The sequence below is a fragment of the Crocodylus porosus genome, unplaced genomic scaffold, assembly GCF_001723895.1.
Source record: "Crocodylus porosus isolate Cpor-Errol unplaced genomic scaffold, CroPor_comp1, whole genome shotgun sequence".
NCBI lineage: Eukaryota > Metazoa > Chordata > Crocodylia > Crocodylidae > Crocodylus > Crocodylus porosus.
Genome location: NW_017728918.1, coordinates 33,658,431 through 33,677,431, shown reverse-complemented (window position 1 = coordinate 33,677,431; position 19,001 = coordinate 33,658,431). Strand labels below are relative to the sequence as shown.

The window sequence follows — 19,001 nt, the reverse complement described above, 5'->3', positions numbered from 1 at the left end:
GGACTGGCTCAGGCTATTCTGATGCAGTATTATAAACTGGAATGAATCTTGCAGGTTTTCTTCTTTTTATCCAAACCTTAGGCACAAGATCATGTCATAGAAGAAGGACCGGTACATCTGTTGTCATTGCAGGGGAATACTAGAGAGGAATATCCCTGACCGACTGCATGTTTGCCATAAAAGCATTCTTGTGTCCACCTCTTCTTGCTGTAAATGCAGTTGTGAAACGTCATATGAGCTGGAGTGCTATTCTTTTCCATCAGCAAAACTACCAGAATGGAGCACTCATTCAAATGGGAAAAAAATGGTGCAATTCCTTAAGAAGCTCCTCACTTAGAAAATTAGCTAAGTGTTCTTTGTTTTCTGGTAAAGACATGTAACTACTCCAGGATCCCCATAATAAAAGAGATCTGTTGCTAATGATTCTGTGGATCAGCCTAATAGTTTGAGTCCTTAATATTCTTGTGCCTGTCTTTATGGTTGGTGATATGTATTGATCAAAGACAATACCAACTTGATCTCACTTATTAGAATAGTTGACAAACACTTGTTACACAATGGAATCAGCTGAATCTCCAAATGTTTATGCAGATTTCAACTTTCTTATTCTCTGTACAAGAGCCATGCCATCTACAATAACAGCTGATTTTTCACAAGTAGTATCTAGCAGAACAGTTACTGTTTATCTGCAATGAAGATCCATGACAAAGCTGCTTTATCAGCAGCATTGAGCAATTTATTAGGTTTAAAAAGTGATGGAGGGTATCCTCATAGTTTGTGCTGTAGGAGACAGCACATGTTGAACCTTCTACCTGCTGCAACTACTGCTAGTAACCTTTGTTGGATCTTCTTTGCATTCTGAATCTGTTTCCTTTTGGTGTGCTGTCCCATAGTTGACTTTACATCCTTGAAGGTTTCCACGTTCGCTTTGGGTATGTTTGCATAGAAGCTCTTGGTAGCATCTTCACTAAGACATTTTTGAATTATGGTGTTCGCAATTCCTCTTCCTCTGTCCCATGCATTCAGAATATCTAATGCAATATTTTCCATCATTGAATCTCCTATAGAAATACATAACAGCTCACTGTTCACAACCTTAAACATGTGGAACTGTTTTAACTGCTCTTGTGACAACTTGAGATCATTGTAATCTCATTTTAGTCATCCCCTTTGTCTTTCTGTGTGATTGAAAGAAGTTGTTCATCCCAAACATTTGATTTACCATCCAAGTAAGGTGATCTCTTTCATTATAGTTCAGTTCCCATTGTTGCCTAGCTGATTCATTGTATGTTATGTTTATCATGCCACCAGCAATTTGGCAATCCTTGTTAATGTGCTCTATTACCTGGTCAGTTGAAATGTTTACAAATGGGAAATTAGTTCTCTTGACCCTTAATGCTTCTTCCACCAAGTCAGCATACACTGTAGGAGCAGAATTCACTAAATTTTTCAGATAAGATTCTTTGGGTAATTCTGATGCTTGTTTGAAGGCTAAGATCGGTGGCTCTACAAAGATCTCTTTAAGGATCACCCATCCTTGTCTTCAAACAAGCATCAAACCTCGCTAACCTCATCTTGAGAAGCAAACTTCCTGTGGCCCAAAAGACAGTGAATGGATCCAGACCATGCCATGACAAGAAATGTAAAACTCACCAACATATCTTCACCACCCCCACAATTACTGCACCCCAAAAGGACCATCAGAATTCCTGGATCTTACAGCTGCACCTCCAGAAATGAAATCTATCTCATCCAATGAAACAAATGCCCCGATGGAAAATATGTAGCAGAGACCAAACAAGAACTGCACACCAGAATGAATGCATGCCAAAAATCTATCAAAGACAGGAATACACAATTACCTGTGGGGGCACATTTCTCACAAGAAAACCACTCTGTCCCCAATCTCTCAGTCCTGATCCTCAAAGGGAATTTACAAAGCATCTTTCACAGATGAGCCTACACATTTCACTTCAACAACCTACTGAATACAAAAGATCATGGACTAAATATAGACATTGGATTTATGACACATTATAACTGCCTAACATCTGACTTCCCAGGTATCTCTCCAATATTTACCAGATACATTCATTCCCCTCCCCTCAACCCAACAAGTCTCTTACCCACTGGCTCCTCAATTTACATTTTCACTCACTAGTTTTCTTGTGTGCATACCAGCCTATGGCTTCTTTACTATTCATTCCATCCAGTAAGAGCACCAACTGCTGCAGATGCTTCCTCAGCCTGACAAAGAGCATTTGTACCCGAAAACTTGCAAAGAAGAATTTTTCCAACTATCTGAGTTGGTCTAATAAAAGATATCATATTTAACCAAAGAACCTTGTCTGCTTATTTCTTTAAACTAATACAGCTACAACATATACCCCTCAATTCTTCATACAGTCAAGATATGCTGGTCCCCCATCCTGTGTAATTGGTATGATCATGTGCAGCTATCATGCCAGTTCAGCCCTGATGAAGCACTAGATTATATTGACTACTTCCAAATAGTTCATCCAGTGCAAATGGACCTTGATGGGAACGTTCTTCCACAAATTCTTGACAATCGTTGGCAGATGCACAGATAGTTCTTTCATCACATTCCTTACTGCTTTGCAGTCACTGAATGCAACAGCTATGCTACCAGAAAGCTGATCAATGACATCATAATCTAATCCTTTGCTTGAGCTACACAACCACACAATGAATTTGCTTATCAACATAAGCCATATAGCTTTGAATGTGATCTTGTGTGCTCTGATAGCACAGTTGTACAATTTTCCTTTCATTATGTTGATGGTGGTGTGTTCTGAAAATAATCCACTTTCTGTCCAAGAGTCTTCAAGTTTTCAAGTGGCAAAATGCTGACCAACTGCCATTAGGTAAACCACAATGCTATAGAAGCTTCCCAATCAAATGAGTTCATTCACTTTACAATATGCCTGATCAAATGCTATGACTTTGTGCTGTTGTTCCAGGTGTCCTCCAACTGTTTTACATTGCATGATGACAGTCCAAGTAGTGTCATACTCAGCTGCTGGTGCAGACAGTATAGGACAAAATTGAACAGTCATTGGAGACTTTGTACCAGCTTCTAGATCTAGTTGTGTGATATATCATCAAGCCTAATTTAATATTTTTTGGCATTAACTTTTTGTCCCTTGATTGCAGGTAAACCGAATCTTGACATATTCAGTACATCTCTGTCTAGATTCTTACCTTGTGCATGACTTTCAACATCTAAGTCATCATTGTCCTCTTCCAAAATCAAACAGATCAATGCGTAAATGCTGACAGGAACACATTTTTGGGCTTGCTCTTCATTCAGGTTGCTGTATCCCTTCATGCCAGCTATAATTGTCAAATCTGCTTTGATCCTGAGAGCAGTATAATACAAGATTCTTGGGTACAAAACTCTTCTCTGAACTGCAAACAAATGGCTTCCTCATCATTTATATAAAAATTAAAACTGCTTGTACATCTTTACCAATGTTTACAATTTGGAAGGTAGGGAGTGGAAGATTTGTATTTCTTTGGTGCTGAACATAAATGTCTGTCTTGTAGTAGTAAGTCTGAAGTTCTTGCTTCTTTTGCTTCAGTGTGATCAGAGAACATTTGTTACCTTCATCATCTACTAAATTGCAATATCTTTCAAGTATATCTTTCAGGCTGTACACATTTTTCCATGCAAAACTAGTAGTTCACTAGCAATCACTTGATGCCATGCTCTCCCTTTAGGAGAAAGAAGAGACAATTAAAGAAGAGACAATATCTTCTTGCACAATCTCCAAATGCAAATGGAAATAAGAGACTTGTTGCTTCTGTGGTTCCTCCTGCCTACATTCAGGATAGTAATGTGCCTCAGCAGCTATTAGAACGTTGACATCAATTCAGCAATGCAACACTTCATTCTTCTGCTGATTAAAATTACAACACTTGACTCATTCTGCCAGAAACATTTCAATAAGAAGAGACTATGCACATCCTATAGTGAACTACTGGAGTAGATGATCTGCTTGATGTCAGAGCGTGTTCGTCTCTTGATGTTGTTGGTAGTGTTTCCCTTTTGTCTTCTACCTTGTATGACTTTCTTAACAGTCTCTCAGTATGTCATTTGTGTGTAAAAGAACTGTAACAAGAATGGTGCCAACTGAGGCTTTTGGAATGTTGCAGCACAGGATCAACACAATATAATAAATAGTCTCTGAAGAATAATGCCAAAACAAGTGTTGAATTCAACAACTGTCCTATGTTAAATGAGTGTTTGTTTGCACAGTTGTAGCAGTTGTAATTTGGCTTGGCATTTATAATGATTACTAAACTTCTTTGAGACATGATGCATCCTGTAGATTCTGTATCATATCTCCCACACTTCACTGATGCTATCAGCTTCATTGTAATATTTGCTTAAGGGTACATCTCTTGTCAACAATATTCATTAGAAGTTTTCATGTCATGGTAATTTACAACAGAACAGAGTTGATGTAACAATTTTGCAAACCTTTTGGGTACGTTATAATGAACAAAACTCTAAATTCACAGCAGCTATCCTGGACTCCAGTATGGCTACTATGCCAGAAATTATCTGCATGATTCATATAACATTGGTTTCATCACTGGAATTAATTTTCTTACTATAGTGGGAGGCTGAAATATTGACTAAATTTGTATTTATTTCACAGCAGCTATCTTGGATTCCAATATAGTGGCTATGCACACTACTTGCCAGATTGACAACATGACTTTTCAACATGACCTGCTAAGGCCTTAGTATGTAACTGATGCTCAGGTGCCATAACAGAACTATTGGCCTAACCCTGTGCATCTTTCTCTCTTATCCATTGGAGCATTCTAATAACAATATGTGTGGGAAAGGGGAATGATGGAGGCAGGGGCAAAGACACAATGGGAAAGAAGGAAGTGCTCTAGATAGGGAGAGCAAGGAAAATTAGAACCAGGAGCCAAGGATAGGAGTCAAGTATGAAGAAGTGGAATAAAAAACTGACAGGAATGGAAGAACAGCCAAGGGAGATGCAGAAAGATCTGGGTCTCAAGAATTTAATTTCTCTGTTAAATCAAGTGTTTTTTCAGTGTTTGTATTATTAATTAGTTGATTCACTTGATTTTATTATCTTCTGCCTTTGCACATAAAAAGCTTTGTAAGGGAATAGTGGGGGAAAATTAACATGCTATTAGATTTGGGGAGAGAAGCTGTTTTAACACAGAGAAAAGGCTGTTATAAACTTCAATACTGAATAAAGATAAAAGAAAATGTTTTATTGTTGACCCAGACTTGTCAGCTAGTATTAAGGCACTTGAAAAGAGCCATACCCCCTTTTCCTTTCACCTGTACTTATTTTAAAGGAGGTTGCTTCTGGTAATATTTATGCCATATAGTATAAAGCCTTTAAAAGAATGAGGGCATAATAAAATATTGTAGAAATTAGACAGGTTCACTAATCTGATTATCTGACAGAGGTATATTGGCTCAAGTGATATATACTGAAGCTATAATTGCTACTGTACAGTTTCAGTACAGTAAAGGTATCCATTTTACCATTTCCAGTATTTCTGTATTTTGGTGAGGTTAAAATTTTTAGCAGTAGGACGCTGCTTCTAATTTAGCAGTAGAAGCAGGAAATAGGAGAAAGTTTAGATGGTTAGATTTTCACCCTCATATGAGGCTGTCACTTTAGACAACCATTTGCTATATCACATAAGCTGGGCAGCAGGAGATTTCCAAGAAAAAGCAATTGTATTGTCAATTCTTTATTCATGAAGTGGTATTTCCAAGTCAGTAACTTATATTCTTTTGAGTTTGAATTGAACAAGATTTCAAAATGGAAGTAGAGGATGATGATAAGGAAGAGGTTTGAGCTCTCTCTTAACTATTTTCTAGTATTTATCACCGTATCTAAGTATCATCTACTTTAGGGATGGGCAATTATTTCAACAGGAGGGCTGCTTAACAAGTTTCGGTGAGCTGTCAACGGCCGCATGGGTAGTCCCAACTCCTGGCAATTGCCCTGCCCCCTGGTCATCATATCGGGACCAGAAGTCCCACCCTCTAACCCCTGGCCTTTGCCACCAGAAGTCCCTGCTGCTGGCGGGGCCATTCTGCCCATGGGGGTGGGAGCGAGACACAATAGGGTATGTTGAGATGGGGTGCATATGCATGGATGCCTCACTCCCACCCTCACAGGCAGAAGGGCTGGGCAGAGTACAATTCATTGGTGGGTGCCCACAGGCTGGAGGAAAGTGCCTGGTGGGCCAGATTCAGCTCATGGGCCATATTTTACCTACCCCTGATTTACTTCCTCTGGCTACTCTTGGGCAGTAAAATAAACTACTGTACTCTTGAAACTTTTTTATATCCAACGTTTTGACTTGTGTAGTTATGTGCTACTGCTTAATCTTCCTAGAGCTCCTGTTAGAGAAACCTGACAATTATGGAATGATGCTACTAGCAAGTGGCTCCTATATTTTACCACTCTAGCATCACAAAATGAGGTGGATTTCTGGGACATGTGTCATATTCCTCTTCTGTATACATTTAGTGAATAAAACACTGGCTTCTTTTTAAAGACAATACATATTTCAAAAAATGAATCCAAGCCAACTAGACTATAGAATATATCAAAGCAGTTATAAAAAAGGGCTCTTCAATTCAATTTCTTATAACCATGTTAATTTAGTCATATTTTCATGCAAAGTAGGTGAAATTTAAATTGTGCTTGAAATTTTATATAGAAAAATATAAAAAATAATAGAACATACTGAAAATATCTTACTCATTTTATGGTTTATGTTTATTATTTTAGAGTAAGAAAAAATATTTTTAGGTTTTGTGACTTTTACTTAATTAACACATTGTTAAGCCATCTTAAGTTTAGTGATTATATAGATAAAACTATACTAGACCAAAACACATAAACAGTAATAGAGAAATGTATTTACTCTGTCTGTCTTCTGAAACTGGACATTTATGGTCCCTCATTTCTGGCTTTTCTCTTGCTTTGTAAAGTTGAAAATAACCATGTTATAAGTTCTAAAGGACAGGCAAAGCTTGAGAATATTGGGTAGTTTCTGAAAACTGTCATAACTTCCTTTATGGTATGTATTTGTTCTTACTGCAGATCTAATGCATTTGAAGTGCTGGCACTCGATGGAGTTAGTACTGGGATACTTCAGTTTTATACAGCCCAGGAGAGTGTTCACTGGCTGAGAGCAATATCAACTAACATCAGTGATTTGACACTTCAAAATGTATGTTACTTTCTGCATATTTTCCTGCCTTCTTTAAAAAATATATTTTTAAAAAGTTTTCAACTGCAGTATATAACTAACACAGAGGTACAATGTGTAAAAGTAGTGTGCGGGAAAGAAAGAGAAGGAAATTCTAATAAATTAACATTTTTCCTAGGGCCACAAAGAAAATACAGACTTTTGATGGGACAGAGAATAACAGAATCTCCTGTTTATTTCATTATATTTAACACTTTTGAAAGATCAATTAACAGGAGTTTTCCCATTCACCTCACTGAACTTTGAGGCCGGAATTTAGTCTTTAAAATTCTTATTAAAATATGATTGAAACACAGTGTCAAAACTGTTTTTGACATTTTTTTTTGGAGTGTGAAAGGAGGAATTTGAATCTCTGTAGGATTGGTTGTGCTACATAGGATTGGTTGACATGCAGTCTCTCTACTCTTATAAATACTTAAGAAGATGCAGCATGACCTTTTAGCAGTTCTATGAAAAAATGTTTATATTGTTATAAATTATTCCTGGAAATGTAAAAGTGAATTTTTGTTTGTTGCAAATACAGGCGTAAAATAATCCCTGGTAGAACAGGAAATTATTACTTGAACAATAGGTTATGTACAATAAAATACAGATGGAAAGTAATGAAAATACTGAAATAAAAACTTATAAGGTGAAACAGGCAACTCGATAAAATACAGGATTGCAAATGTATTGCAGTTTTTATGAACTGGAAGAAAAGAATGAGGAAAAATATGCAGGCTCAATGTCTCCTTGAAGAATTACCCATGCAGTTTTTTAATTTTTTCTCTGTTCCGTGTAGATGTGTTTTCAATCCTCAGTATGTTATGTAAATCATGATTTTACCAATATGTAATACTATATTGTATTTCGCTTTCTAGATGAATAATTCTTTAGTTTTAAACGTGTATTTTTTTTTATAAGTTTAAGTATGCAATGTTATTTAAACTCAACTTTAACAATTGCAAGAATTAGAACTGAGCAAAACTATTTATTATCAAGATTTATTAAGCAAAGTGAGGCAGCATCTTGAGATCCTAGTCAGGAATTTTGCCTACATTGAATAGCGTTATTCATACCGGAATTAAGAGAGAGCATCTGTATCCCAAAGAGTTTATAAACAACAGTTGGCATGGGCTAAAAAACACATTGAGAGGCAGGTGATGTAACACATGAAAGAGCTAGGATTTTGACAATAAGTCCAAATTATTTGACTAACATTGTTATTAACCAAAGTCGTCACAAAGTGAGAATTGCAGGTGTCTATACACAAACTCCAGGATGGGGCGGAGGGAGTGTTTTAATTAGAGTGGTGCTAATTAAACACTTCAGCATTGCATGTATTTAGTGTCCTGCATTTCAAATGGTGGCAGGGGCACTTTAAACCTTGTTCAGTGAGTTTTATTTAAAGTGTCCCCACTACCATTTTGAAACGTGGGACACTACGTACAGTGAGGCATGCTGGAGTCTTCTAATGAGTCCAGCATTTCAGATTAATTGAGTTGTCTTTGACATGTTCTAATTAGAACTCATTTGAGCAAGTGTAGAGGCACCCATTTTTTTTTCATATTCCACTTTGACAGAAGTTTTTGAAAAACAATTAAGCCTAACATTGACCTTGCAACAGGAAGCCAGGGGCTCCTGTTACTTTCAGAGGAGAAAGCACCAGGTTAGTGTGTTCTGGGGCAGACAGCTGAATTAGGGTCAGCTGCATTTTGGATAAACAGGTAGTAGAAAGCTCACAGAAGCAAGGACCCAAGGCCTCGAGGCATGGGACTGCTAGATAACTATGGAGGATTGCAAGGCAGAGGAGTCCAGTCAACTTGTTAGGCTGAACAGAAACTCCTGGGGCCCTTTTCAAAGGCAGCAGTCAGGGAACCAGAAAGGGCAAGGTGTGACTATATATAAACCCAACCTCTGGGCTGGGACTGGCAGCCTGTGCCTGCAGGCTGCAAAGGATCGAGCCGAGGGCAGAGTTGGCTTCCAGGGAAAAGGAGGTACCCTATGAGCTGGCAAATCAAGTCAGGTCTTTATGGGAGGAACATGGCAACTCTAATAGCCCTGAGGAGGTTGAATCGGTTGCAACCAGATTGCTAACACCCGGCTCCAGGTACTTTTTCTGTGTTTCAATTTAAACACTAGAGGAATGGGGGTAAGGTAGAGGTCACAGGGATGCCTATGGGGCACCCAGCATAGAGTCCTATAAGGGTCAGGGACCCCAGGGTGGTATAAAGCAAGAGCAGGCTTGTCAGGGTTGAGCTATGGCCCAGGAGTCCACGGTTTATGGTAATCGTCTTTGGGCTAAGGGGACTCCGCCAGAAGAAAGGGGCAAAAGCCAAGAAGTCTGAAGCTTGTACAAGGGCTTTGGGTTCTTAGGGGTTCAGTGTCAATATGGGGTGAGGAGGCCTCCTCCAAGTGGCAAATGAGTCATATTTACAAGGAATGGGTATGGCTATGGGGGCAGTTGGAGGCCATGATTATACTAAGTCACAACTAGGGTCATCTTAAAAGGAAATTACACTCCATAAAGTTTGAATCAGAAGATCCCCAGTGATTGGGGTTTGGAGGCAGAGGAGGTCTAAGGGCTAGACAAGGAATAAAGACACTATGGGAAGAGGCTGCTCTGTGCTCTGGAGGCAACCTCCCCAGTAAAATATCATAAGATCAAGCCTTGGTAGGCAAGAGACTAGAGATGAGTGAAATTGCAGAATGAGAGCAGGTGAGTCTGACCACTGGGGGTGTGTCAGATGCAGAGCCTATTATAGACAGATAAAGAGAGTTTTGTAAATATTTACTTTCCATTTAAAAAATAATTTCAAGATCATTTAATTCTTACAATAATTTTTTTTCTTGATGAGTCCATTGTCTAAACTGTATAAAGGGGATGAGTTCCTCTTCCTGTTCCTGAATTATTTATGAATTCACATAAGTTCTTGGCAAATTAGTTCTGTGACAAATAATAATAATAATAATTATCATCATTATTGCTATCATGTCTGATGAAAATTCACAGTACTTTTGCTTTCCACAAACATTCATATGAATAAAATTCATTCAACTGGTTATAAGTAAGAGAGAGACATTAACAAGAATTGTAACTACAGACAAACAAAACAAAACAAGTTTTTTTAATGATGGGATTCTGGTCTAGGCCTTTGACAGCTCAGTGCCTGTGACTGTGTAATGTTCTTCTCTTCACCGCTGTGCTCTGTCCTACATATGGCAATATTATTTCCCATCTACTAAGTGCATGTCTCTTTGTCTCTATTTTTTCTCCTATTGATCATCAGCAGCAGCAGCAATCCAGGTTTTCCATTCCTTGTGGAAAAAATGACTATGATGACTAGGGATCCTGGTTTTCTCTATTTAAAAATCCCAAATTCTGTGATTAACCCCCAACCCTGGCAATTAAAATGAAACACCACTATATATATATATATTGTGTGTGTATGTGTATAGGAATAATTTACAATGCACACACACATATGCATGCACTATATATATATATAGTGGTGTTTCATTTTACTTGCAGAAAAAACACATATGGGAGGGGAGGGTAATCAATGAATTTGGGATTTTTAAATAGAGAAAAACAGGTTCCCTGGTCATCATAGTCAATCTCAAACAAAATAGTGTATATGTTGGGTACTTTTATGCCAATGTCTCTTCTCTGGAAAATTTGTGCTCAAATGATTTCAACAGTTTGTTTCAGATCTGCAATGTGAGGCATTATTCACAAACCTGGTCTCACTGTAATTTCAGTAGGCACTGCTATTTCTGGGTCTACCTTTACTGATCAGAGGCCAAAGACTTTACAAGTATTATATTGACAAAGCATTTTAAAAATCACATAACTGGGAGGGACTTTGTGAGGTCATCTAATTGATCCTTACTGTAATGAGGCAGGAACAAGTATACCACAACCATTACTGACAGATATTTGTCTTAAAAACCTCCAGAAGGAGGAGTTAGCCTGATCTACTGTTTCACTACCATTACAGTTAAAAAGGTTTCTCTTTTATTATCTTTTCTAGAGAATCTATTATCATTCTTGTTGCTTTCCTTGGAGTCATTCCAATATGCCCGTATCTGTCTTTCCCAGTCTTCCATGAATTCTTAAAGACAATTGCTAATAGTTCAGAGATTGTTTCAATGAGTTCCTTAACTGCTCAAAAGTGAATTTCATTGGTCCCTGCCACTTTGAATATATTGAAAAATTATTTTGCCTGTTCGCCTCCTCTTCTGGTCCATGCTCTTACCCCCTTTTCAGATAATGTGGTCAAATACCTGGTCACATTTAGCCTTATTAATGAAGACTAAAGCAAAGAAGTTCTTGAATATCACAGCCATCTCTACTTCATCTTTTGTTTCCTGTCCTTCCCTTTTTTTTTCATTCTCCTTGTAATATAAGTATAGGATTGTAATGGATGCCCTATTCCCTTAAGGAAAGACAACTAGTTAGACTGAAAGGCTGCAAAGGGTTGAGGGGAGGCTAAGGAGGGCATGGTTGGCTGGGAATTAAAACCACCCAGTAGGCAGAACCAGGGGGTAGAGTGGAGGAAAACCACCAGAAGCAGGAAACTTCTTTAGTAGGGCAAATCTGGGAAGGAAGACTGAAGCTACAGTGGATCCATCTCAGGGGCTGGGACAATAAGACTTCTGTTTGGTGAAGGACTGTCTACAATGGGCAGGTGGAGAGACTTTTCAGGCAGCAAAGGCCAGCAGGGATGAACAACTGCATCATACTCGGGCTGCTGAGAGATCATCAGGGGAGGGCCAAAGCCTGCTTGAAAGGCATGTTGCCTGAAACAGCAACCTGCTAGGAGGATCTTTTCTTACTGCCTTTTATATCATTTGCGGTTGTAACTCATAATTCAGTTTAGCTTTTCAGAAATACACGTTTCTTCTGATCTTACTTTTATAGGATTTCAGGAAAGTGCCATTCCTTTTTACTTATTCTTTTTCCTGTGTCCTTGTTTTCATTTTGTTTCTGATTCCTTCTTTGATTTTTCAAGTCCTTAAGAACTCCTTATGCACCAAAGAATGCAATTTTGACTCAACCTTCTGGCTGCGGGACCCCAGTGTCTCCCTGTGCCCCAGGAAAACTGGAGACTTCTCTGCTCTCTGGGCAAAGATTAAGTACAATTTCTGGCCATTTACATGCATTATCCATTGGATTTTTGGGGATCCCACATTATATTTATAACTTCCGGTCCCCTCCCTGCCCCCTCAAAAAGGTGCATGCATTTACCAGCCTAAAATTTTTTCTTGATCTAATTAAGGCCAGGAGAATATGTGCATCCTTTCAGACAACCCTAAGAAGCTGTCTCTCACTTAATTTCCTCCACAGTAAGAAATATCCTTCCTTTTCCCAGGTGCTGTACATCCTAGGGTTTCTCCTTTTAAAATGTTCCTTTCAAATCTTTTTCTAAGATGTCATTATCTGGAAGCACTTATTCATGAGTAATACACTCCTGCCAGATGGTAATACTAAGCTAGTGGTTTTCAACTTCAGCTAGCGACTAGTGACTTCAAGTTTCAACTAGTGAGAGATGACAGGGAAAGGCTGAAGTACTAAATGCCTTATTCACCTCAGTCTTACCAGGCATGGTCAGCTCTCAGACTACTACACCTGGCAGCATGATTTGGGAAGGAGCCAAAAAGTAGCAAAAGAACAGGTTAGGGATTCTTTAGAAAAGCTGGATATGTACAAGTCTGGATGTGTACAAGTCTATGGGGCCAGACAAGAGGCATCTGAGGGTGCTAAGGGAGTTGGCTGATGTGATTGCAGAGTTGCTGGCCGTTATCTTTGAAAACTCATGGTGATCAGGGGAGATCCCTGATGATTGGAAAAGAGCAAATATAGTGCCCATCTTTAAGAAAGGGAAGAAGGAGGATCAAGGGACCTACAGATGAGTTAGCCTCGCCTCAGTCCCTGAAAGAAATCATCAAGCTGGTCCTCAAGAAATCCATTTTAAGCACCTGGAGAAGAAAGTGATCAGAAACAGTCAGCATGGATTCAGCAAAGGCAAGTCATGCCTGACCAACCTGATTGCCTTCTATGATTGGATGACTAGCTCTGTCAATGGGAAAAGCAGTGCACATAATGCACCTTGAATTTAGTAGTGCTTTTGATATGGTCTCCCACAACAGTCTCACCAGCAATCTAAGGAAGTATAGGCTGGATGAATGGTTTATAAGATGGATGGAAAACTGGTTGGACCCTTGAGCTCAAAGGGTCGTAATCAATAGCTTGATGTCTACCTGGCAGTCAGTATCAAGTTAAATGCCCGATGGGGTTGGTCCTAGGGCTGGTTTTGTTCAATATCTTTATCAGTGACCTGGAAGATGGGATGGAGTGCACCCTCAGCAAGTTTGTAGATGAGACCAAGCTGTGGGGGGGAGTAGACACACTCAAGGGTAGGGTTAGGATTCAGAGAGACCTCAACAAATTGGAGGATTGGACCAAAAGAAATCTCATGAGGTTCAACATGGACAAGTGCAAAGTCCTGAACTTAGGATGGAACAATCCCATGCACCACTACAGGCTGAGTGGTTAAGCAGCAGCTCTGCAGAAAAGGACCGTTACAGCAGACAATAAGCTGAATATGAGCCAACAGTGTGTCCTTGTTCTGAAGTAAGATAGCAGCATACTGGGCTGCATTAGTAGGAGCACTGTTTGCAGACTGAAGGAAGTGATTCTTCCCCTCTGTTCAGCACTGGAGTGGGGCTACATCTGGAGTATTGTGTCCAGTTTTGTGTTGAGGAGAGGGCAATTAAAATGGTTAAGTGTCTGGGGTACATGATTTAAGAGGAGAGGCTGAGGGACAATGACAATGATAGGAGGTGGACAGGGGTGTATGTGCACCCCCTGAGAGTGCTGGTGTACCCCCTGACAGGTGGAAAAGCAAGGAGAAATGAAACAAAGGAGGTTTAGGTTGCATATTAGGGAATTTTTTCTCACTAGGAATGTGATGAAGCACTGGAACGGGTTACCTAAAGAGGTGGTGAAATCTCTATCCCTGGAGATTTTTAAGGCCTAGTTTTATGAAGCCCTGGTTGGGATGATCTAGTTGGGGCTGGTGCTGTTTTGAGCAGGGGGTTGGAGTAGATGACCTCCTGAGGTCCCTTTCAACTCTAATTTTCTATGATTCTGTGTGGTGGAATTTCATGGCTTTATTTTTAAATGTAGGATTTATACACATTAGTAAAGGAAAATAATGTAAAAATTAGAAAAAGAAAATGTTAGGATTGCTTGTGTAAGAATCAAAAACTCTGTGGCTTTATGATGAACTAAGAAATATCGAGCAGCTTCCTTCACCTTTTTGGACTACACATCCTTTGCACTGATGTCCAGATCCAGAAAAGCATTTAAGCACGTAATTCATTTTAAGCAGGTTCATAAGACCTTTACTGAATCAGGGCCTTAATGCTTATGCCAGGTAGTGCTTTCTTGGCCTCAGGTGAACAAAATACATGACGCACGCACTTAACTTTAAACATATGCTTAAGTACTTTTTTAATTGATACTCAAGCAAGATAGGTCCACCTTCAAAGTGGCAGAGGTAAGTCTATATAGACAATTTTAATTGTGTCAATTCCTGACCAAGTTCTTTTAATGTCATATTCTTGCATAGAAAACCAGGCCAATAAAATCATTCCAACTGTAATCTTGAGGTGCTAATATCAATATATATGAACTGCCACTGGCAATACCTAATACAGTAAATCTTAGAACAAATCAACCAGTCACCCTGAGTATTCTTTAATCTCTGTTTCTCCGCAGATGAAAATGGCAAATAAATGCTGTACTCCTGCAGACCAGGTAAGATTTTAATGATATTGTTGATTAAACATTTACCATTAACTAATTAAAAATTACTGGAAAACATTCTGCGTTCTTGCAGTTGCGTTAAGTTGCAAATCTTTGGAGCTACATGTAGATGCATACTCAGATGCCAGGTTCTAAATACAGATTTCCTGCAGGTAAGAATGCTTTTAGCTTCTGAGATGTTCTTCTTAATATAGTAGATCTCACTAATCCATATTCATGACTGGAAGCCCCATTTCAAAGAATCTCAGGGGAAAGAACAAATGTAATAGTACAAACATAAAACTACTGTATCACTAACAGTTTGTTCATTTATTTTGAAAAGTATAAAGTTAGGTTTTTTCATCATAATTCTCTACTTGTTAACATTTTCGCAAATATATTGTATTCTATATTATAAATGGAATGAAGACTTAACAATTTGAACCATCATTGCTGCAGCCTGATATTAAGTCACTACTAAAAATTGGAGGGAAACCACAGCTTGTCTTTTATGAGAAACATTAGATTTGCATATTAGTAAAGTGAGAACTAGCAAGCTTGTACTTTTAAATATGTATTGGTTTAATATGGAAGTAGGTTAGGGGTGCTTGCAGACATAAAAATAAAAAGAAATGGCACTTTACTTTCAACTTGGTACGTTCCTACACCGAATCCTATGCGTGCCCTGAAGAGACACTGCATTACCTCAACCCAGCCCTGCAGCATTAGTAAAGATTGGATGCTTTTCTAGGGCTTTTTTTGGGGCGCTTTTAGCTAACAGCTGATTGAATCAGCTGTTAGCTAAAAGTTTCAAAAGACGTTGCTGAAGTGCCTGATCTTTATAGATGCTGCAGGGCCAGGTTGAAGTAATGTGATGCTTCTTCCAGTAAAGTGTGGGTATTTGGGGGGGTGGGGAGCGGGTGTAAAACATGTGCAAGCAGCCTATTATTCTAAATTGAATTGTACTGGAATCCAGAGCTGACTCTAAATCCCATTTGAATCCTGTTTGAATAAAAAGTAGCATTTATTATTAATTTAGCTGTTCATACATTAGTTCACTTTTTACTTATTTTTCTTTTTTGAATTCTGTAATGTTGCTGGGAGGTTTAAAGCATCTCCTGGGAGGTTTGCCTGTTCCCTAAGTTCATCATTAAACAATTTAATATAAAGAAATTTCAAGTTATAAGTAACAGAAAAAAATAATGGAAACAATATAAGTCACTAGTTAATTTTCCACTACTGATTTGTAAATATTTGAAGACAAGAAGAGGTATGTAAGACTCCTTGTTTGGAGTATTGACATATATGTTTTATATATCTGTATTTATATAGATGGATAGATCTAGCAGATCAAATATCAGTTATATGATATATGACAATATAATACACATTGTTAAAGAAGTAGAAAATATTATTTGATTAATATTATTATATATAATTTGTTTTCAGCCTGTGGGGGTTGTATGAATAATAAATATTATTACCAACTGGGTGTACGTTTCTAGTTTCTGTCTACAACATGTGCCTGGAGTCATTTTTATGTATGCATATATGTGCTAAAATAAAACAAATTCTGTCTGTACTGCACTGCAGCTTATTATATGACAGACTGAATTAGAAAATCCAGTTTTCATTACATTAATTGGTAAATAGAACCTGGCCAACTTCTATTTGTTAAATTGCCACTAACATTAGTTAGTGGAAGTTAGTGAAACTAACATTTAGTTTTACTAAAGGGGCCAGCAAGACTAGAATAAAATAATCTAATTGAAAACATCCAAAGGGATGAGGCAATACGGTAAAGTTAAGAAAGAGACTGACTTGCAAGTGATCCATTTCATAATCTTAATTTTGTGCCCATGATTTTATATATATATATATATATTTTTAAGAAGTTTTTTTTTTCCTGTGCAGTTTCTGACAGGAAGTTGTTGTTTCCATTAAAGATAGGCTCAAATTAATTTCAGAAGCAGAAAAAAATCTAAGGCATTTTTGTCAGAAAATATGAAGGGAAAGGTTCTCTGTTGAAAGCAAAAAGAAAAACATTATATAAAACTTATTAAGATAAAGTGAATAAAGGGAACAAACATTACTGTAACTTTGAAATGTCTTGTGAAATTGTGCCTTAAAGGTACGCTCAAACACATATGAAGCTCGTGTACATTTCACAAAGGAATAAGGGTATTTAGGATCTGAAAGTAAACTTTGTAGCAATAAAGAAAAACAAGAGGATTTGAGCAACATAAGATTAATGGAACCTATTTGTGTCAAAACTGTATAATGTGTACAGATTCATAATGTGTATATGAATCTGTACTGTTCTTGTTAATGCAGTATGTATAGAAAGGAATAAAATGTACAGGGTAGATTTTTTGGAGGTAGTGAAAAAAAGTATCACTGAGAAAGTCAGTGGCAGATTAAGATTTATTGGGGCCCTGGGCAAACAGAAAATTGGAGGCCCCCATACCCTGTTATAAACATGATACATTCATGAATGTATCTTGCCACTCCTGCCCTGCAGCTGGGCCCCAGATCCCAGTAACTAGACTCCAGTGGGGCAGAGGGGCCCTTTCCCTTCCTGGTGCTGCTGCCAAAGGCAGGGTGGGCCTCCATGACATGCAGGGGAGGTTAAATGGACCCAACTGGGCTGGGAGTGGGGTGGGCTGGGGTCGCACATGCCCACCTCTCCTCCCTGCACCCCCTGCCCCGCCACAGCCAGAGCAAAGCCGAGCAGGGTGAGGGCAGATGTGGGCTACCCACTGCGGGTTCAGGCCTTTCCACTCTGCAGTCTTTGCCCATGGGGCCCCATGCTGGTCTCACACCCCCTGCCCGCCCAGCAGCAGTAAGGGTGGTGAGTTGTGCCCCCTGCTGCTGGGCAGGCAGGGGTTGTGCAGGTGACATGGGGCTCCTGAGAGAAAGGCAACAGAGCAGATAGCCCTGAGCACACAGCAAGCAGCCTGCATCCACCCCATGCATAAATATGGGAGGGCACACACTCCCCCATACCGCTCCTGGAAGGGTGTGCACAGTGGCAGGGAACCCCTCCTCCCCGCAGATGAGCCATCCATAGCTGTGTACCACTCCCTGCCCTGGCACTGGATCTTAAGCACCACCCTGACTGGGCAGTGCCCTGAGCTGCAGCCCCACTCCCTCCCTCACCATGGGGGGCCTTGATTTGTGCTCCCTCACACATCCCTCCCCTCCCCCATACTCCCCCCTGAAGGGAACTTCTCTTCACACTGTCTGGCTGTTCTGGCCACGTGTGTGCATGCAGCTGAGCACATGCCCCCTCCATTAGGACCCCCTGCGTCCTACTCTCAGCAGCTCCAAGCAGGACCCCTTGCAGGCTAAAAGGCTGCCTGCCTACAAGGGGAAACCTGCTGTTTCTCAAGAAAATCCAGCCACCAAGGGGTCCCCTAATTGGCACCTAGAGGGTGCTATGGGCCTGTGCATTAATCTGACTTTGGAGAAAGTGGAGTAGATTTGAAGTACTGCTTTAAGAATTTAGAAGGATATTTGTCCATGGTACAGCTTAGAAAAAATATCACAAAAATAAGGTAGTGTTGCCCTATGGGATCAGGCCAACTCTCAGGATTTCAATATTGTGTTGTTAGACAGGAGGATGTGACACAATTGCACACATACAAACGCACAAATCAATTAGGTGCATACACATACACACGCACACTCTATCAGCTCAGGCACATACACATCCAAACCACCCTAGGCACATGCTACCTATCACCAATTCAAGCACATAAACACTAAAAATTAGACAAAAATCTATTGTCAATATGCACACACTCAGTACACATACACAGATCACTAATTCGTATATTATGCACACAGTTTATATATATATATATACACACACACACACACACACACACACACACACACA

The 19,001-nt window shown here is 39.2% G+C and overlaps 1 protein-coding gene across 1 annotated transcript in view; it reads left to right on the top strand.

Moving 5' to 3' along the window:
• Window positions 1-19,001, top strand: part of SNTG2 (syntrophin gamma 2) — a 294,588-nt gene that overhangs the window by 170,184 nt on the left and 105,403 nt on the right. Inside the window, exons 10-11 of the mRNA XM_019538149.1 lie at window positions 7,140-7,269; window positions 15,074-15,112. Of these exons, the coding sequence (XP_019393694.1) occupies window positions 7,140-7,269; window positions 15,074-15,112 (169 nt within the window). The remainder of the gene's footprint in view (window positions 1-7,139; window positions 7,270-15,073; window positions 15,113-19,001) is intronic.